Source organism: Leptosomus discolor, chromosome Z, assembly GCF_034619465.1.
Source record: "Leptosomus discolor isolate bLepDis1 chromosome Z, bLepDis1.hap2, whole genome shotgun sequence".
NCBI classification, from domain to species: Eukaryota; Metazoa; Chordata; class Aves; order Leptosomiformes; family Leptosomidae; genus Leptosomus; species Leptosomus discolor.
The window spans coordinates 57,856,549-57,878,211 of NC_141419.1; the positions used below are offsets into that span (position 1 = coordinate 57,856,549).

Genomic DNA, 21,663 nt, shown 5'->3' on the forward strand with positions numbered 1-21,663 from the left:
AAGTTGACTGGTTTAAGCCATTGGATAACTGCAGTTTTTTCCTGCTCAACACAGATGGAGTAAAGTTTTGCAGTTAACATTTATAAATGACTGGTTTGCATTCAAGAAAAACAGCCTAGAACAAAGCACAACTTGCTCTGTGGCAACTACAGTGGGTGTTTCGGGCCTGACTTGAGATTCGTTACCAAAATTGAAAGCAGTAAGACAATTCTTCTCACAAGGGCTTGCCTTTCTGTGCAAGCAGCATGGAGAGCAGCTGGCAGAAAACTAGCCTGCAAAACTTGTGCATCAGGCATATGCCAAGGATGAGCACTCAAGCACAAAATGCTAAGGTCTGCCCCTGTAAGACATCATAATTGTGTAAGAAGTAACATTTTGCACCACTGCTCTTACAGCTTTCTGCTGGTTTTGGCACCCACGTTAGCACAAAGACGGTACAGTGACTTGCAGGTGGTGCTGTGTCGCGGTCGAGACGGACAAAGCGACAAGACAACAAATCTTTTTGAAAGCCTCGTAGCACAAAAGCCTTTATGGCTCTCTTTCTCTGTTCATTTATACTCTCTTTCCCCTTAGCTTTCCCAGATGTGTCTCTTTCTAATCGGTTCAAAGTTGTTATACAATCTTATCATTTGTTACTTGCACAGTTCATTATAACTCAGCTCTTCTGCCAACAGGACATGTACGCCAGTCGACACTTTCTCAGGACTCGCTTATCTTGCAGCTGCAGCTCTTCTTGCTCCTGTTTGTTCTCTCACAGGTAGACTGGAACCTCTCAGGGTCCAACTCGTCCTGTCCAGGGGCCTCAGTCCAGCTGAGATCCCCCACAGTGCTGTGTGGGACCACAAGGTAGGGCCAAAGCCATAGAGAGCTGACAGGCCAGCTAATTTTTGACACAGAGGGAGAAGAACTAGGACTAAACCCAGCTGGACAGGCAGGCAGGAAGAAAGCCGTTGAGTTAAAATCTGGATCTGAGGTCTTCTGTTTGAAGGAAGGTGTTCGCAGGGGAAAGTACAGGGAGGCTGGAGGTGCCTGATGCACTCAGCCAGGAGACCATCTGACAGGCAGAAATGGGAGAGGAGGGCACAGTGGCTGAAATTCTGGGGGAGGAGTGAGCTTAATACTGACTGGTAAACAAGCCAGGAGAGAGTAGATGTGGAGAGGACAAGAGGGGTAACACAAAGTCTGAATTAACAGTAACCCCACGTTACCTGAAATAAAGACTCTCAAAACTATCAAAGTTTAGAGAGGAGATACTGCTTTATTTGGGCTCAGGTGCTAGGGGTATTTCACCACAAAGCTAGCACACTCTCAGGCACATTTGCCAGTCATTTATACACACAAATGCACAGATTTCCACTTATCTAATTACATATTCATTGACCAATTATTCTTATCCAGTCAGGAGTGTTCCATTTCCCAAGGTCAGCAGTCCCTTCTGCACATGCCCAGGAGTTTTCAGTGGTCTCTGTTGGTTGTGGGCAGCAGCATACCCTTCCTCACATTATCCTTTTAAGGTATAGCGTCATTTCAGCACATCAATCTGCTGATTAGCTACTTGCAAAATTCCTCAGGAAGATAGGCATGGTCCTGGAGGCACCTCCTCTCTACAACTAAGCCCATGTTTTGACTTAGTTATGGGCCTTGAAGTGATTAGTTACTGAGCTGTTTTCATATACGTCTTCCCGACAAATGTTAGTCTATTTCTTAAAAGAAATAAACAATAGATAAAAGGTCAGAAGCAATTAGGCCTTAGCCACAGGCCTGGTCCTTCAGGTTTCAGTTTCCCCCCTTTGGAACTTACTCAATTCCTTTTGATTAAGTTCCATACTTCTCCGTTCTTTTCATTAACTAGAGACATACATATTTTAACTACACATTGGATTAATATGCAAATACATTTCTTTACAACAAGTCTGTAAAGCTTTCTTTAAAGGTCTTAATTTAGACACTGAGCTTTCTCCTTATCTTAGTTGTGTTTTTGCAGTAATGGCTTGTGAGTTTGGGCTTGTCACACAGTCTTTTACTATCACTAGGGCCATTGGCCTTCTATTGTTTTACATTTTCCCTCCTGAGAATTGTCTCTCACCTTCTCATGTAAAACCAGCCTCACTAAAAGCATACAACATTTTCTACTGCACTGAATTAACACAAAAATACATACAAGAATAAGCAAAACTACAATTACCAGCGATAGCAATCGTTCAACCCACAAGCTCAAATTAAGATTGGGGAACTATGAAGTGAGTCATTTCCAGCTTACTTCGGATCCTAAGGATGTGTCATCTTTTTGAATTTCAAGTAAGATTTTAGTCTGTTTCCATATTTCACTCAAGTTGCTTGCAATTCTTCCACTTTGATCTAGGTACTTACAACAACTGGTGCTAATCACAGCACAGACTCCTCACAGAGAAGCTAACAGCATGTTCAAAGCCATTCTATTCCGAGTAGCTGTTTTGGCTACCTGTGATACTTCTTCCTGTAGGGCTGCAATAACATCTGTTGTTGTATTCTCAGTAATGTCCAGCCCTTCCAAAATGTTTACAACAGCTGTTTCTAATTCACTTACCCCCCAGCCATGGTATAAACCATCTCACGAAAGAGTGGTAGGAAGTAGGCCGTTCCACCAGTGCATTGCTGGCTTCTCTTGTTTCTTTTCATAAAGGAGCTTAACCAGAGATCTTACCTTAACTTCCTAGTCACTGTAATATTAGGTATTAATGCTCCTAAAGTACAGGTTCCGATCCAATTTGGTGGGACAACTTTCCTCACCTTCTTACCACAAAGCCAATACCATCCAGATCCCTCTGGAACCAGCTATTGGTTTCCCAAGGCTGTCCCTATTGCTATTATACTATCACACATGGATTTATTGCCTACAAAGAGCCCTTCAGTTTTAATGCGACCAATCTTACCCATCCCTTTGGGAGGGTTAGACCTTTGGACACACTTGATCTCTCCTTTTCCAGAACCTATCGCCGGTATTGTCTCTACATCCCGTCAACAATTTTCCTCCGTTAGGTAATTTCTATCAAAAGCTGTGTTCCTCCACAAATATGGTTGGACTTGATGATCTTAAAGGTCTTTCACAACCAAAATGATTCTATCATTCTATAAATTTCTCCATGTTCTGTATAATTGTAAAGGAATTCCAATAACTGGTATCCGTTTATCAAGATTTTCTGGAAAATGTGAACAAACCCAACAATTCGACTTGTTTGCTATCTTCACGGTTTCCTGAATCATCTGAACACACACATTTTGTTCCCATAAGTTCAAAGCAGGCAATACTATCCAATTTATACCAATATATAGTCCCCAGAGTAGAATTACAGAGCTCATACGTTTGCAAAATTTGGGCTAGAACCATGACACCTAAAATAATCAAAATAACTAAATATAAATATATCTGATTACACTCTGGATTAAAATACACCTCTGATGATTTTCAAGTACAATTCATGTACCTTTTTCCTACGTATCCTCAATCTCAGAGGATTATTTTCCTGTACTTGCAATTCTCAATGTCCTGTTGGAGGCAGTCTTGTCTTCACTCTGGTATAGTGCATCCATGGCCTGATCCCGTCCAATTTCAGAGCAGTGTTAAGGTCCTTTCCACATTTCCTTCAACTTTCATCACTCCAGGTTTTCAAATATACCCAGTCTCCTGGCTGAAAGGGATGGACTGGAGCGTCTAATCCCACTGGTATTCTCTGATGAAGGTACCTGTCAAGGGAGAAGAGAACTCTTCCCAAAGACATCATATCAGCATGTCTCACTAAAATTTGTTCACTGCCCATTCCTTGAGATTGCCGAGTTTGGTAAGGCCTTCCCTAAATTATTTCAAATGGATTAATCTTATGCCCAGATCTAAGAGTTATTCTTAACAGAGCTAAAGGTCTGGCCATTTTAGTTGTGTTTCTTGACAAATTTTACTCAATTGCCTTTTTATACTTCAATTCATTCTTTCTACCTGCCCACTTGACTGAGGTCTCCATGGGGTATGCAAAGCCCATTTGATCCCTAGTGCATTAGCTAATGATTGCATCATGTTAGCCACAAAATGAGGACCCCTATCTGATGACATTCCCATTGGTATTCCAAATCGAAGTACTATTTCTTCCAATAAAATCTCACTACTTCTCTGGCTTCATTGGTGTGACAGCACAATGCTTCTGGCCAGCCTGAAAAAGTATCGACTAATACCAAAAAGTACCAGTATCCATTCTGCCTGGGAAGCTCTGAAAAGTCAACTTGCCAGTAAACCCCCGGAGTATTTCCCTTTTTTATTTTTCCTGGTGGAGGTGTTGGTATATTCTGGTGATCATTCTTTTGACATACCTGCATTTAATTTACTTAATAAATCCCTTCCCAGCAGAGGCATAGGACAGTCCAGTACATGTGAAAATTTGTGCATGAAAGTTTGAGAGCCAAATCCACATTTAGGATTGGAAGAAGCCGAATCCACAATAGGATGGAAGAAGGGCCTAGTTTCCCTTCCCTCCGGAGGCACCAATAGTCGATAACTTTTGATCACTCAATTTGCCTTTACATGTATTTAAAACTGAACAAGTAGCTCCTGTGTCTACTAAAAATTTCATACTTTCATTCCCCAGCCTCAGTGTGTTGGGGATGCTTTCGAGACCTGCCCTGGTCCCCTTCAATCCAAATCTTGTCCCAAAGTAAGTGATTCAGTAACCCTAGGAATTTTCTGCCTCCTAGGAAGAAGCCTGAAAAAAATTTTGTGGACATTCTCATTTCCAGTGTCCCTTTTGTTCTCACACGGCACATTGATCTCTCTCTCGAGGAGCAAGGAGGTTTCTGTTCCCTCCTCTCAGATTCCAAGCTGGTCCCCACCTGGTTTCCTTCCGCTACTGCTGCTGCCAACAACTGAGCCTTCTTTACCTGCTCTTCGCTTTATCTTTTCTTTTCCTCCTCCTCCCTATTGTTATACACTTTCCAGGCCGCCTCCGATAATTTGTTTAATGACCTAGCATCCTCTCCTTCCAATTTTTGCAATTTCTTTCTTATATCAGGATTACATTGTCCAATAAATATATATATTAATGATACAGCCTCTTCTTCATCCGGATTCAGATCTGTATATTTCTTAGCTGTTTCACACAGCCTTTCATAGAAAGCGGACGGTGTCTCATCCTTGCCTTGGACCACCTGGTAAATTTTTGACAAATTCTTAGATTTAGATATAGCATTCCGTATCCCAAACAAAATCAACCTCTGATAATTCTGTCAAGAGTCATCTGTGGACCCTATTATTAGGATCCCAATCTGGATTGGCGCCAGAAAGTGATCCTGGCCGAGCCTCCGCTTTCAACATTATCGTCCTCCGCTCCTCAGAAGAAAATGAAGTATTCATGACCACTTGCAAATCTTTCCAACCTGGGTCATGGTTTTCTATTATAGTTTCCAAGTTTGTGCAGCTTGCTTTGGGTCCTCCTTATAGCTCCCAGATATTTCCTTCCAAGTTTGCAAATCAGACACAGAAAAAGGAACTCTAACCCATACCAGCTCCCCCACCGGTCCTACGGCTTGCCTTAGAGAAGCCTGCAGCGCAGCACCTCCCCCCCCCCCCCCCCCCCCCCCCCCCCCCCCCCCCCCCGTTGTACTTCCTGCAGCTGGGCTACAAGGTTCATTTTCATCCTCTAGGTCCTGCCTTTCATCAGCGTTACCAGTTCTTTCCTCTGGTCTACGAGGAACACCAAAAATAGAACATCTTCTTCTACATCTACATCCTTATATTTGTTACACTCTTTCCCAATACTACATGCAGAACAGCATCGGTTTAAATGGCTTTATCTTGCATCCTGCTTTTCTGATGACGGCACGTTAGCATCCTTAGTTAGCAGTCCCCAATCCCTTCGTGCCTTGTAATCATTTCTCAAAGAAAAAACAACTCAACATACGGTATTCCATCCTGTTTTCCTTCCTGCCTACAGAATAACATCAGTTGCAAAATAGTATTGCAATTTATGGTCCCACTCTTTGGCCATCTTTCCTCATCTTCAAAACATCCACTGGCCACCACTAATTACAATATCCAATCGATTTCTTTCGAGTTAATGGATTTCCCCCAAACTTATTCCAATGTGCCAATATACATCCCAAAGGGGAAGTAAGAATCAAAACAGAACAGGAGTTAACAGCGACCAAGTTGTGGATAAGAAGTCTACAAGCTTAAGAGCCTGAAACCTCGCGTTGTTGGATGCTGGGGGGAGTCAAGACATCAAGAAAATAAAGTCGGTGAGGAGTACCTGGGAACAGAGCCGCAAGGCGGGATGGGAAGGGAGGCCTCTGTGAATGGTGGGGCGGGAGAAACACAATGGGACCAGCGGGGACAAACACACCGTCCCTTTTACAAATGAGGTGGTGATAATCGGCTGCTGCCACTCTGTGGACGGGGCCACAGCCACGGCTGGGAAGGCCCCAGCGGAAGGCCACGGACTTCAACGCTGGCGAAGCGACTCTCGGCCGGCAGTCGTGGCCGAAGCGGCGCATGGCTCCGGGCCGGGCCTGGCACCGCGCTGTGGCCGCGGCGGGGAAGCCAGGCCGCGCCGCCCCGCGCCTGTCGGCCACGCTGCCGCCGGCGTGACCAACGGAGCCCGCCTCACGCGGCGGGGACCGCGGGGTGAAGCGCGGGCCCGACTCCCAGCGTCGCGGCCGCCGTCTGATCGCGCAGAAGGAGCGCGGCGTTACGCGGCCCTGCGGGTGCGCAGCCTCGCCCCGCCGCTACCAAGAGCGGCCCGCAGGGCCGCGCCGCAGCGGCTCCTCCCCCCGCCCCCCCCCCCCCCCCCCCGCAAAGCGCCGCGTCCGCCCCGCCCCCGCGGAAGGGGGAAGGAGCCACTTCTCCGGCGGAGGGGAGAGGCTATAAGTGAGGGTCGCCCGCTTCCTCTTTCCCTCTCTGTCTTGAGCCGGGTGGGCGACTTCTTGCGGCTGAGTCCTGGTTCTGAAACGCGGAGGCGGGAGCCGAGCCGTCTGTTTTCGGCAGGGCCTGCGCTGATTCTCCTCCGACACCTCCACCTCCCCCGCTGCCCGATTGCGGCGTGCCGATTGGTACCGCCCCGCCTGGCGGGAGGAGGGAGCGCGGCTGTATCTCCCGCGGCGGCGGCTGCTGCTGCTGCTGCAGGCGGAGGCCAGTGCGGTGGGTAGCGAGGCGCCAGACCGCTGAGGCGGCGGCGGCGGGAGGGAGAGAGGGAGGGACGGAGGGCGGGCGGGCGGGTGGAGTTTCGCTTCCGCGCCCCCCGTCCCGCTTCCGCGCCCCCCGTCCCGCTTCCGCGCCCCCCGTCCCGCTTCCGCGCCATCGTACCTTATGGGGGGGGGGGGGGGGGGCGGCGGGGGGGGGGGGGCGGGCAGGCGGGCAGCGCGTCGGTGTGGCGGGAGCCATGCCGGCTGGGGAAGGGGGAGCTTCGGCCGCGGCGGGCGAGCCGAGCCGAGCAGCGGGGGCGGACGAACGGCCGGCAGGCGCTTCTGGCTGGGCCAGCTCGGCCCGCGTGGGTATGTAAGTGGCGTCGGTGCGGCGAACGCGCCGCGGGTGGGGGCTGCGGGCGCGATCGTCGGGCTCCCCGGGGGCTTTCGGCGGGGGCGAGGGGCGGGCGCGGCGTCCCCGGCTGCCGGCCGGGGGGCTGCCCGCCCTTGCGGAGCGCGATGTTGATGTCCCCTCCTGTGTTGCCCTTGTCTCCGCTCCCCTGCCCCGGTGTGTTTATCCCGGCAGCGGCACCTTGGGCGGCCGGCAGCGCCTCGGCGGCGGGGGCTGGAGGCGCAGAGCCCTCCTCTCGGCCCAGTTCGCCTGGCGGCAACAGGCGTCACGTCGGTGAGAAAACATGAGCCGAGATTTCAAACCCGGAGACTTGATCTTTGCCAAGATGAAAGGTTATCCCCATTGGCCAGCCAGGGTAAGGCACCCCCCCCCCCCCCCCCTCCCTCCCCTGCAGGCCCTCCCGCTCGGTACCGGCCCTCCGCGCCCCCTGCACCCGCCCCTCCCGGCCTCCCCTCCGTCTCTCCCAGCTCCGTCTCGCAAATAGCGCTCTCGGGCACCTGCGAGGAGCGGCGTGGTTGCCCGGCGCGGCGCCTCCAGCCGCCCCCCGTGGGAGGGCGGGCGCGGCAGCGCGGCCGTGCTCGGGAGCGCCTTCCGGTTTGCTGGTGCCTTGTGCTCGTCTGTTCAGACGCTTCTCCTGTGACAAGTAGCCCTCCCTAGTAGTCGTTAGTTGTCCCGAATCGCATAACTTAGGGATGAAGGCTGGTGCGTGATAGCATGGTGCTGGAGCAACCCCCTAACTCTGCAAAAGTGCTGTTCCCCAGTAACTGCCATGGCAGGTGTCTTCACTTTTCAAGTCAGCTATTTCTGTAGTGCTCACTATAGAATAAGTGAAGTGTATGTGATAAGTTGTTCAGTCCTTTTTCACATCCTCCCTGCTCCCTTGGAAGAGGCAAGACAAGTTCCTTGACTGCTGTAGGTCATTTGACGGTTGTGGGAATGTAGATAAAAGATTAATTACTAGCTATTTAGCTAAGGTGCTGGCTTAAGAATTGTTTTTATAAAGTTTATTGACTTGTCCTTTTTGTACACTTGACATTTGGGCTTGGGCAAGTTAGCAGCTCAGCATAAGGATAGAAAGTCTTGCAATTGCTTATGCTGAAGGAGGGGCCATCCTTGGATGGAACTGAATTGTGCTTTTTAACCTGTAGCACATCACATCTCTCCTTTTAAAGAAAGTGGTCATGTGAAAAGTGTTACTGTAACACAAGGAGTGTTGTCTTTTCCTATTGTTACTAATACTGTTTTTGATTCTGCTGTATTGTTTTAACATACAGTCAAAAAAAGATATTGAGACTTCCTTTACTTCTCTGTAGGTTTTTTTTTTCCTTTTTTAATGCTTAACACTTATTTACCCCTAGGCTGTTCCTAACTGTTACTTGGCTTGAATTACCGTCTGTCTTTTCCTTAGGTGGATGAAGTTCCTGATGGCGCAGTAAAGCCTCCTACGAATAAAATGCCTATTTTCTTTTTTGGCACCCATGAGACGTAAGTCCTTTGTATTTATAAAGGGTCATATTTTTTTCACTGTAGATTGCCATGACAAGAAGATAAGAGCTTGTCTGAATGTAGTGTATTTTAAACTGTAGTATTCAGTAGTAGACCAGCTATTCCTACATAAATCTTTTTTGACAAGACGTGCTTCTCTAACATTTGCTTAAGCTGTTCAAGGGAATGGTAGAGGGTAACCATGCCATGTACAGTTTCCTTGTCAGAAGAAAAAAAAAAAAAATCCTACCCACAGCAATATGTCTGGTAGGTGTTTCTTTCTTCAGTAGTGGACTTTAATCATAGTCCTGTATATTCTCAACATTCTGAACAGTATATTCTCAAAGTGAAATAAGGCTGAGAAGAGTGAAACAAGCAAAATTTGAGAAACAGACAAATAAACACATATTGGGGATTGGTTTTTGGTTTGGTTTGTTTTTTCCTGGAGAGGTTCAGGGTTGTGGGTGGTGTTTTTTTATAAGATCTGGAGAGAAAAATGAGGAAGTTCAGTTAGCTTTGTACCTGTCAACCTGCAAAATACTTATCTTCGGGTACTTTCAGCATTTTGCAGTTGTACAACATTTGCGTTGAGGGACTGTATTTCTTCCACTGCTGAATTTGATTGTAAATACGCTGGGGTTTACGCAGTTCCATCTTTTTGAAAATTGTCGTGTTACTTTGTAGCATGACTGGTTGTCCTGGTGTAGATTTCAAGACTTCAAATTCAGTGCTACTTTTCTTGTCTGATTTGTTTTTTCTTAAAAAAAAAAAAAAAAACAGCAAAAAACCCCTGTAATGCTGTGTTTCTAATTCTGCTGTCTTTCTTCATAAAATGGCAAATAGCATGTAAGCAGGTCAGCGATAGAAGTTGTGTATACAAGTACTCTCTTTCTTGCACTTTGTGGAAAAGCCTTGCTTTTTGTCTTCATACTATCTATTGAAATTGCTTTAATCTAGTACTGTGCACCTATCTTATAGTAAGCCATGCTAAGACAGGATACATTTCCCTGTGGAATTAAAGAGTAAGCATCCTCTACACTCTCTGACATTACTTGTTATTTCATTCTTTAAGAAGTGATTTCCGTGTGAAAGTGGTTTATCTTGATTTCAGTAAAGCATTTGACACCGTCTCCCACAGCATCCTCACAGCTAAACTGAGGAAGGGTGGTCTGGATGATCGGGTAGTGAGGTGGATTGTGAATTGGTTGAAGGAAAGAAGTCAGAGAGTTGTGGTCAATGGGAAAGAGTCAAGTTGGAGGCCTGTATCTAGTGGAGTCCCTCAGGGGTCGGTACTGGGAGCAGTACTATTCAATATATTCATCAATGACCTGGACGAGGGAACAGAGGGCACTGTCAGCAAGTTTGCTGATGACACAAAACTGGGAGGAGTGGCTGACACACCAGAAGGTTGTGCTGCCATTCAGAGAGACCTGGACAGGCTGGAGAGCTGGGGGCGGGGGGGTGGAGAAATTTAATCACATAGAACAAGGGCAAGTGTAGAGTCTTGCATCTGAGAAAGAACAACCCCACGCACCAGTACAAGTTGGGGACTGAGCTGTTGGAGAGTGGTGTAGGGGAAAGGGACCTGGTGGTCCCGATGGACAGCAGGGTGACCGTGAGCCAGTAAGGTGCCCTCGTGGCCAAGAAGGCCAATGGCATCCTGGGGTGTATTAGAAGGGGGGTGGTCAGTAGGTTGAGAGAGGTTCTCCTCCCTCTCTACTCTGCCCTGGTGAGACCACATCTGGAACATGGTGTCCAGTTCTGGGCCCCTCAGTTCAGGAAGGACAGGGAACTGGTTGAAAGAGTCCAGCACAGAGCCACAAAGGTGATGAAGGGGGTGGAACATCTCCCTTCTGATGAAAGGCTGAGGGAGCTGGGTCTCTTTAGCTTGGAGAAGAGGAGACTGAGGGGTGACCTCATCAATGTTTATAAATACATAAAAGGCAAGTGTCAAGAGGATGGAGCCGGGCTCTTCTCTGTGATGTCCAATGACAGGACAAGGGGCAACGGGTGCAAGCTGGAGCACAGGAGGTTCCACATTAACATAAGGAAAAACTTCTTCACTGTGAGGGTGACAGAGCCCTGGAACAGGCTGCCCAGAGAGGCTGTGGAGTCTCTTTCTCTGGAGACATTCAAAACCCATCTGGACACATTCCTGTGTGACCTACTCTAGGTGGTCCTGCTCTGGCAGGGGGGTTAGACTAGATGATCTTTCGAGGTCCCTTCCAACCCCTAACATTCTGTGATTCTATATGCTTGGCTTACACACCCATGCATTTCTTTAACTGTTTGAGTATTTCAATAGATCTTTCAGTGGCTCAGATTTTTTTAGTTTGGGGTGAAGTTTTTTTGAGTATGTGTGTAGTTTTGTGGGTAAAGAGGGGTTCCTGGTATTTGATTCAAGGTTTCAAGTTGAATCTTGTCCATTTTTTTAGATGATAATTTTGAACAATGTAGCAGGTTACCCTTTTTCTTAATTGTTTTTTTCTCCTCAGCTGAATTTTTTTTTGGCAGCTGAAAGCACGGTATTGCTTTGACCCTGACCTTGGTAATGTTTGTGTCATTCTGGATTGTACTTGGGTTTTGTGCAGTTGTAAATTAAGTTCAGGGACACAGATTGAATATAAGGGAGACAGAAATAACTCCTTATCTAAAGCTTTAAAAATACCTTTGCAAATTTTGAGAAGCATCGTGGCCAATTTTAAATTTAGCTTAGGCTCCCGCGACATGCTTGGGTTTGAAATTTTTCTTTTTGGTAGTTTACCTGGGTAAATTTGAAATGTCTATTCCTCACTCTTTGATATTGTTATGAAATAAAGTTTTGCTGTGATCTGGGTTTTGTCAGGCTGTAGGTTGAGCGTTACTACCTTTCAGAGACAATATTTTTGTCTGTTTCATACACATTGCAAAGTGTAGGATGTCTCATGATCCAGCTGTCTCATGGTATTTATTCTTTAAGCATTTCACTTACCTTGTGCTCCTTAGAGCGGTAACAAGTGAAATGCCCGTGCTTCTTGATGTTACTTATTGTTGCTTTCAGCAGATACCTGTAAGTAACAATATGAAGATGCGGATCAGGTAAAAAAGGAGAATGCTGTTCCATGGCATGTAGTTTTGTTTAGGTTTGTAGCTCTAAATAGTGGCTTGGTGATCCATCAAGAATTGGGTAGAGCTAAGAATTTTCTGTATTTTTAATGCGAATTCAATATGGTAAACTTCTTCTCCACTGTGGTTCTCACGGTTAGTTACACACCTGTGCAAAGTTAGACACTATGTACCTTCAGCATGTTAGTAGTCTGTACATAGGCAGCCTGTCTTACTGTAAATAGTGGCAACCTCAAAAATCCAGATAACAAGTTTAATCGTGCTAAAAAGTTATTGGGTATAAAGTGTGATGTTTTCTAGCGGTTTGGATGATTACAGTAGGAAAAGAGGAGCTATGGGGAAAAACAAAAACAAGACTGGTTTGGGCATAGTTCTTACTTGACTTTCAGGAATAATAATTCAGTTTTGCAGATTACTATAAAGAAGTATAAACTTGAAAATTTTGGTTGGTCACAGACAAACAGAAGGTCACACTGAACTCTAGTTTGTAGATGCTATATATTAGGGTAATCTGTCTTAATTTGATTTTCTTGTTCCTTTTACTTTTTAGTACATGGGGATTTAACTACAGCAATGCAGTAAACTACATGACCCTTTTGCAGCAGCTGGTTTCTGATGGTTTTTCAAAGCCTGAAAAGTATGGGTAGAGGCTTACAGACCTGGGAAAAATGCTTCCCTTCAGGACAGAGGGAGGAAGGGAGGCTGTGTTACCTGTTCTTGTCTCTCTCAGTTTCTGTTTGTCTCGCTGTCATCTGTTTATTTGTCATAAATAGGCTTTGCAGGTGCATGTTTCCCATGCTGGGTGAATCCTCTCTAACCATCATCAGATTTGCAGTCTAATGTGTCACAGTGGTTTACTTAAAACTTTGTACACATAGGTGAGTGTTTCACTGTTGGAGTAGGAAATGCTTAAGCTTTCTAGGTAATATGTTCAGGGTTTTTTTTGTTTGTTTTAGTTTTAGTGGGGTGGTAGTCTCAAGAAGCTCTTTTTAAAGATGATGATGGAGAGTGGAGCTTAGAATAGTTGGATATAATATACATACAATCAAACAAAGCTTTGTCTAGGCACATGTACCACCAAAGTGTTATCTTTTTCTGTTACCAGCATATGGATTGCTACAGTGAAGTCCTAATTTGAAAGGTCATGAGAAGTAGAGCAGGAACTGTCTTTGATGTTCTTCAGTATAAACAAGAATATTGGTTCTTAGTAATATGTTACCTTGTTTTCCCAAGTCTAACTTAAAAGTAGTGTGGGTACAGTGGCTTTGACATGAGAAAAGCTACTAGGCTGAAAGCTTTAATTCCACAGCTTGCGGTAGGGGTAGTGCTGTGTTGAAGTGTTGTTTATTTGTCTGACAAAGATGCAGGCAGTGTTAAGACCTGTACTACAAGAGTAGCTTAAATAAAAATTGAATATTTCTAAAGTTTACTTCATCAAGAAAAGGATTGGGGAGAAACTTGGAAGTAACAAGTTGAAAGTTTTTATTAGTTAAGTGTGGTAAATCAAGTTAGGAGGTCCTGTTGTCATGCACTGGAAGAACTACTGAATGAATGCTGAATTACATAGCATTCTTACAAAGACGTAGGCAGTGAGTGTGTTGAAGTGTTGCTTTTTCTTGTCCGATACACTAAAAATTATTCTTAAATTTTGTATTTTACTGGATTAATTTTAATTCAATAACTTTTAAAGATTTTCTGTTAGCTTGGGGCCATTTCTTCTCCTTTAAATTCTACTCGTGCCTTATATTATCTGGATTCAAGGATTCTTTAGTCTTAACATTTAAGTTTGATGTTTTTCCAAGGGAGGAATTACTCTTGCTGTTTGTTTGCAGGCTACTCAGTTCTTAATTGTTCTGGTGCACAGTAGTTGGTTGTCCTGTCATCTGCAATCTCAAGATGCAGCATCAGCTGTTTCTTCTCAACGCGCTGCAAAGGAGGGGGTCCATATGTGTGTTGGTAGTAATGGAAAACTTGGGCTGTTTAAGACAAAAGTTGAGAAAACTAAAGACGCTTATGTATCAGAATTTGTTGTTGCAATAGTAATGAATTTCATATCTTTGTAACATCTAGTGCTTACTTCTTTGAAAAGACTAACCATTTAAAATGTGAAATTTCATTCTTTCTCTCCTTAAGGGCATTTTTGGGACCAAAGGACATATTCCCTTACTCTGAAAATAAAGATAAATATGGCAAACCAAATAAAAGAAAGGGGTTTAATGAAGGGTTGTGGGAAATTGACAACAATCCCAAAGTGAAGTTCTCTCATCAGCAGGTAAGTTATGCAGAGTCTCCAAATCTTTGTTTGCTATACTGTTGAGGGAGGGAAAGGGAGTAAGTGTTATCCTGCTGTAGGGTGATGAATTATTGCTGTTGTCAAGCTGCGGGTTGGACAGATTTTTTTATTATTTTTTTTTTAATTTTTAGTTTTATTTTTAATTCATCTCTAGTAATAGCATAAAAGAGATGGATGTTGTTGTTTTACTGGGAATATCTTACTATAGTAAGCATATGAGGGATTGTGTTGACAGTTTTGGAGCACAAGGCTAAAAGTTTAACACTTTTTACAGTACACATCAAGTTTTACTTGTATATACTTATTTAGTGATAGATAGATGTATATATATTCCTAAGATACTTATCTTTGGAACTGTATAACTGTGCTTGAATAGTAGTTTTTTGGAATCTCAAAACACTACTTCTTTCTGTGCTCTAAACCCAAGTGCTTTTCTCCACAAGTGTCCTTATAAGATTTCAGTACATGCTTTCTTAGCGTACAGTATTTTCCTTCTTGTGGTTGGAAGCAATGTGATGCTTGCCTTTGGGCCCCAAACTGTCACGTGACTTGCTTGATTTAATTTTTGTCTGTCAGTAGCTCCTTGTTTCTTGCCCTCTTGGTAAATCTTCCAAGCTTAAACTGGAGCTGTGTAGCACTACCCATAAAAAGACACAAATTGAATCTGAAGGCAAAGAAAATGTTTTGCTCATTTTCTCTGCCTATCTGCTCTGAAAGTTCTGTGGCCTCTTGGCTTTGCTATGTATGCTGGATATGCACTGGACCCTGGTCACATACTGTGTCTTCTAGGCAATGCTGCAGTAATAAAAATACTCGGTATCTTCTTGGTATTAGTTGCTGCTCTTACACGACGTGCCAGATTGCCATTTCAGCACCAGTTAATCCCTGCTTCGTAAGATAGCCCAAGTTACTCTGTTTCTAGTTTGAAGGATAATGTGGACAAAGGGTTAAGGAGCTCCTGAAGTAGAGTTGAGAGAGAAGATGATGTACTCCAGATGTATACTTTTTCCACTCTGGGGTGCGGAAAGATGCTAATACCCTCATCACAGTGGGAAGGACTGTATTAATAAGGGACAGATTCTTTCTGCTACCATAATATATGAGTTGGTATACCTTCTCACTGTTTTCTTTGACAGTTTAGGAGAGATGCTCCGTGGATGGCTGAGGCAGTTGTGAACCATAGCTGAGTCATTCTAACAAGGTGAAAATCTGGGTATAAACATTCAACAGTAACAAGCTTGTCTAATACTTTATTTCACAGCAGGAATCAGTAACTGCAATTAAGCAGTGCTCTGGGTTGCTTTCATAGCATCTCAGATGTTCATAAATGCATATCCAATTGGAAATACGCAAAACATGCTGCCAAGACATACATACAGACTGTTTTCTTAGTCTAGCAGCCTTTCTGTGGGATAGTCTTTTCCACCTGTTGAGTTCCACTCAGACACTTCACTTCAGCTTCAGTGACAGCTCTTTCACAAGGTCTTTCTGTGAACTGGTCAGGTTCTGTATAGAGCTATTGGGTTGTTCTTTGCCATTTTCCCCCCACTATTTCTGTACTTAAAAAAAAGTTTTTCTTCTCACTGTTCCTGTAAGTGAGCCTTAAAATTACTAGAAGAAGAAACTTTTCTTAATAGGGATGTTTTAACTGGAGCACTGTGTCCAGTTCTGGACTACTCAGTACAAGAGTGACATGGACATACTGGAGAGAGTCCAGCAAAGGGCCGTAAAGATTATGGCCTGGAGCATCTCTGCTGTGAGGAAGGCCTGAGAGAGCTGGGACTGTTCAGCCCTGGGGGGCTCGGGGGTGATCTCATCGATGTATACAAGTAGGTGAGGCAAGGGTGCAAAGAAACAGAGCCAGGCTCTTTTCGGTGGTGCCCAGTGCCCGGACCAGAGGCAATAGGTACCAACCAAAAGACAGAAGGTTCTTGTCAACACTTATAAATATGTAAAGGGCAGGTGTCAAGAAGATGGGGCCAGGCTCTTTTCAGTGGTTCCCAGTGACAGGACGAGGGGCAGTGCGCACAGACTGGAGCACAGGGTGTTCTGCCTCAACATGAGGAAAAACCTTTTTACATTAAGGGTGACAGAGCACTGGAACAGGCTGCCCAGAGAGGTTGTGGGATCTCCTTCCCTGGAGATACTGAAAACCCTCCTGGATGCAGTCCTGTGCGACCTGCTCTAGGTGAATCTGCTTTAGCAGGGGGGTTGGACTAGATGACCTCTAGAGGTCCCTTCCAACCCCCAACCATGCCGTGATTCTGTGAACTTTAGGAAGCACTTTTTTGCTGTAAGGGTGACTAAGCACTGGCACGGGTTGACCAGGGAGGCTGTGGAGTCTCAGTCCCATGCAGTGTTCAAAAGCCATCTGGACACAATCCTGGTCAACCAGCTCTGGGTGGCCCTGCTTGAGCAGGGGGATTGGAGCAGACTGAATTACAGAATGAATGAAGTAATGTGGTAGGTTTGTGCAAATTTTCTTCTGAATTTTCACCTTAACTTTAGAAAACCTTTCTTTTGATTGCCTTCTCTTTCTATCCTGTGCTGTGCATTGTTGAAAGCAAGTTCTATTTACAGAAAAATCAAGCCCTTAGGATTTAGCCAGGTCTTGGTTTTACTTGGGAGCAGTTCTTGTCGGTGCTAAAGGAGTACATCTGCCAGTCGCTGACTGATTTGACATTCTGTAAAATAAATCGGGGTGTAAAACAAGCAGAGTAAGTGTTACTTGATCTGAAATAAAACTACCAGTAAGGGCTACTCCAGTTTGTTTGAGCATCTTTGATGATGTTGGGTCAATCGGTCATGGATCTTCTGTGTTATTCCACAAAGCACTGTCTTTTGGGTTTAATTCTTAGAATTGAAATATATTGCTGTCTTGGTTTGAAAAGACAGGTGTCTGTGGAGGAAGGCAGGAGCCTCCCTTGAAATGGAAAGTGCAACCCCCTTCCCTCCAAATTATTATAATTTTGAAATTAACGGGCCTTCAGGCAAAGATATGGGGAATAGGAATAACAGTTCTTTACTAATATATATATATATATATAACAACACAAGGCAGGGAAAAAACAAACAACCCACTGGTTTACACTGACAGAGTCAGGGATACAACCTGACACCCTGTTAGGGTGGCAGTAGCAGTCCGATCAGATGCTGGCTGCAGTCCTCCTGAAGCGATGGATGTAGTTCTGTGGAAGCAGCAATCAGGTAAAAGAGTCTGGTCTTCCTCCGAAGGTCCAGTGGTAGGTAGGTAGCTCTTGTCCTCTGGAACTCCAGTGGGGGGAAAAGCTCCTCTGGGAATCCAGTGGAAGAAAGGCTGCTAGGGTGTTCAAAATCTCCATTTTTATTTGGCATGGACTGCTTGGCTCCTTCCCCCCCCTCCCCGGGCGGAGCATCTCACAATGGGATGGGGAGTCGTGAGGCAGTTCCTTGATGGGCCATTAACAGGAGACAGTCCAGCAGGGAGTTATCGATGGGTCAGGCGATCAGGCATTGTTGTGCCCAGTAACAGGAGATAGTCCAGAGGGGGGAGGCAGGGAGCACCGCCCCACCTGGTCTCAACAGCTCCTGAAGATGGTAATAGAATACTTTTTTTTCCTTTTGGCACATTTTACACTGTAACCCAGGACAATCGCTGATCCACCAAAGATTACAGATAAGATGGAGTAACATCCCACTTTTCCAAGAATAAGAAAACTGTAGTGTGATATTTGGGGTTTGTTTTGGTTTTACTTGTTTCAGCTTACGTGCTGAAATGAGATACATGTCTTCAGTACTTTGCAGGACAGCATACAGTTCAGAGTGATGAGACTTCAGAGGTACCTTATTTCATGTTCTTGTTAGTTCCCTTAGTGTTTGACTATGTTGCAGCTTACCTGTTCATGAGGATGTTACCTTCGCATCCTGTTCTCAAAGCTGGAGAAGCAAGTGCATACTAGTAATAAGGGAAGGATCCTTACCTGCTTGATAACAGTCTCTGGCTGTCTTAATTAACAGCTAAGGGTTTTTGAGGGGTAGGGCTTCTGAATGTTCTAGTCAGGGAAAGAAACTTAACTTTGTGTGCTTGATGTTGATATTTTGACAGTTTTATTGGGAGTTTATGGGGAAGCTTCTATCTGTTTTAAGGGTAGCAGAGTGGGTGAAATCAGCTTCTGAGGCCCCACCTTCCCATCTTTGCCAGAGGGGTATGGTACAGGCAACAAAACGCTCACGTCAGGGAATTTGGCACCATTTAGCCAATTGATATAAGCTGTTTGTAACTGATACTGGTAATGACAAAGACACGCCTCAGCTTCCTTCTGGGCACCTCTGCTCCCCCCCCTTGCTGGTCTCCCGTCCCCTCACTGCACATCACAGTCGGTCCCTTGGGTGAGGCAATGGCGACACAGGAGACTGAGGCTGGTGTGTAGTGGTTACTTTGCTTTTGCTCTTCCTTGCTTCTTACTCAGCAGCTCAGGCGTGGGCTTCTCCACAGGCTGCAGTCCCTTCTGTCCCTTCTCTGCCACTACTCGGGCAACTCCTCTGGGCTGGAGCCTGCCTCAGGTGACTCCTTGTGTGCCTCCTCTTTCCAGCATCCCTCCTGCCCTGGCATCTCTTTTGCCTCAGTGTCCCTCATGCCTTGCACAGGCCTTGTGTCTGTGCGCCGGCATCCCCCTCCTGCAGCATCTCTCCAGCTTTCGTGGGCAGCTGCTCTTCTCCTCTGTGGCTCTTTCCCATCTCTGTGTTGGCGGGGGCCCACACGCTCTGCCGGCTGCAGTTTGGTGTGTGTGTGAGGGTGGGTCCGTTTGTCCGGTGCCGAGCCAGCAGGGACGGTTTGTGGCCGGCTCGGGCAGCCCCAGAGAGGTTCCACACAGGCTGCTGCACCTGCCAGCTGTTTTCCCCACGCAGTGTCTGAGAGAAGATCAGTGCGGGCAGCCAGCGATCTCAGACATGAGGAGAAGTAGTTGGTTATGAAGACTGAGAGGAAACGTTAGGTATACTGACAAGTGAAGACACTATTTTTCCAACAATATTTTAAAGTAGAATAGTATGTTACTGCCTATTAGTATGTTGCAGTATTCAGTATACATTGGTGAATGGACAGACTTTCTAGCTGAGGTCTTTGAGATGAATTAATGTGTCTTAAGATATTCCTTGATCTTTGTACTTGATCTACATACAATTATTTGATGTTTAGAAAAGATGCATAGAGTTAAGTGAAGCACAGTTAGTGGACAGTAGCAGGGAAGAGAGTTTAGTTGTCAGAGCCTAAAAATTCAGGGTGAGGAGAGAATTTTGTGTTTGGCCACAGAGCGGGAAAGGTCAGAGGGCAGTGGGTAATCACATGGAGATGTTGGCAAAATTGAGCTTTAATTCTGGACACAACAACTAACGTGACAGACTTGTCAGCTATTCATATAGAGGGATTCACTTCAAGTATTTTTTCTTTTTTTCTGTCCTTTTACTGGGCATATTTTTATCTTGGTAAGTCCTTCTGAGAGCCACGTTTTCTGTTTAACTGCCAGAACTGGCTGGAATGTTCTGAAAGCGGTATTTATACTTTGCAGATGTTGCTTGTAACTGCTGGTAAGGGAGGTGGAGGGCAGAAGGGAGTTTGTGGCTTGGGCTTAAATCCAAAACCACTTCCTCAGTGGGGGAAAAATTAAAGAGTCGGGGCTGTTCTGCCAGATTTGTTTGAAGGATCTATAATATTTAAGAATAAGAGTGCTATCCACAATGTAATGGAATAAAAAAAGAGTAAATTTGGCTTTAGCTTCTCTCTTTCTGTGTGTTTAACTTTAATTCTTTAGCCTTCATTATAGTTTTTTTTCTACTCACGTTTTCAGGAAGTTGGCTCACTTAAGATTGATATCTCATTTAAAAATGCACTTCTTGGCAGTAGCATCATGAGTTGTATTTGACCAAAACAAATTTTTTTAAATTATACATAGAGAAAACCTTGCATTGCAGTATTTATAGTGTGAAAATAAGTTTTTTGTAGCATTAAAGCTTGAAAGTTTGATAATGTAAATGCAATTTAAACTGAAAAGTATGGAAATTAATGAAATAAGATGTATATTTTAACATTCTTGTAGTTCTAATAAGGGGGTTCTTTAGCGTGATCTTTCTTCAGTAATGTACAGGTGGCAGAACACCTCTCAGTATTGTTACTCTGTAGTTCAGGAAGATATTTAGATCTCATTTTTGATGTTTTTATATTGAAGTCCCATCCAGCTGTTAACACTCCTATCAAAGAAACTGTCCAAGAAAGCAGTCAGGAGCCTGCTGAGGGGAGCGAAGAAAAAGCAGGAGCCAAAAGAAGAAAGTCTTCTGTCCCAAAAGTGAGTGACTGAATTTGTGTTTTGTTCTAGCAGAAATATTTTCTAAGTCAAAACCATATTGCCAAGTTTTTACTTAAATACTTTAAAATAACACTGTTTTACTGTTGTAACTGCCTTGCCTTTGCTTCTTTTCAGCTGTACATACAGTAATGGTTTTGTCCTTCTGTATTCCTTTTAAGGTGCTGTACATGTTTTTGAATATTAATTTCTTTACCAGCCTATATTTCTGAATCATAAGTTTAAACTAAATTAATATAGCACTTCCTAGGCAGGAGAAAGTGGATATGATCACCAAGATTTAGCTTTAAGCTTCCCTTTCTGGTTTTGAAGACTTCAGTATCATAGGACAGGTACGGCTGTCATTCAATTATGACAGTTCTTGTTGAAAAACCTAGCAGAGCATTAGGTTCTGTCTGGGCTGAAAGGGTTCCTCAGTGTATTTGCCTGAACAGATTATAAGAATCAGTTTGAATTAGGCCACGCTCCTAATGGACTAATTGGGATATAAATGGATATAAAGGATTTCATAACTGTATCAGTTGAATTCTGAGTCAGGAAAGTATCAGTGAGTGATCAGCATACAGTAGTTTATATAGACAAGAGTTTAGCTTCTTTGCTTTGTAAATGTGTGCATAGGTAGAATCGTTGCAAAACAGGATAATGTTCTCTTTAATAGTTTGTACTGTAAGAGATGAGGCTTCCTAGCTTATGCTACACTTAATGATACTAGTGTAGCACACCACGTTGGACTGTCTCTGTCTTGGAATGTTTTGTTTTGTTCATGTGGGGTTATTTTTTGAATGGCATAGAAGAGATGTTGTGTGTCATCTCATTTTTTTTTTAAGGATAATAGAATCCTGAAATGACAAAGATTGTGATGCAGATGGGATTGATATGTTTATGGTATC

The 21,663-nt window shown here is 44.5% G+C and overlaps 1 protein-coding gene across 1 annotated transcript in view; it reads left to right on the forward strand.

The window, feature by feature from the left end:
* Nucleotides 1–7,802: 7,802 nt before the first annotated feature.
* PSIP1 (PC4 and SRSF1 interacting protein 1) overlaps nt 7,803–21,663 on the forward strand; it is a 39,493-nt gene continuing 25,632 nt past the window's right edge. Inside the window, exons 1-4 of the mRNA XM_086478986.1 lie at nt 7,803–7,907; nt 8,961–9,037; nt 14,276–14,414; nt 20,639–20,755. Coding sequence (XP_086335112.1) covers nt 7,836–7,907; nt 8,961–9,037; nt 14,276–14,414; nt 20,639–20,755 — 405 coding nt within the window. The 5' untranslated portion in view covers nt 7,803–7,835. The remainder of the gene's footprint in view (nt 7,908–8,960; nt 9,038–14,275; nt 14,415–20,638; nt 20,756–21,663) is intronic.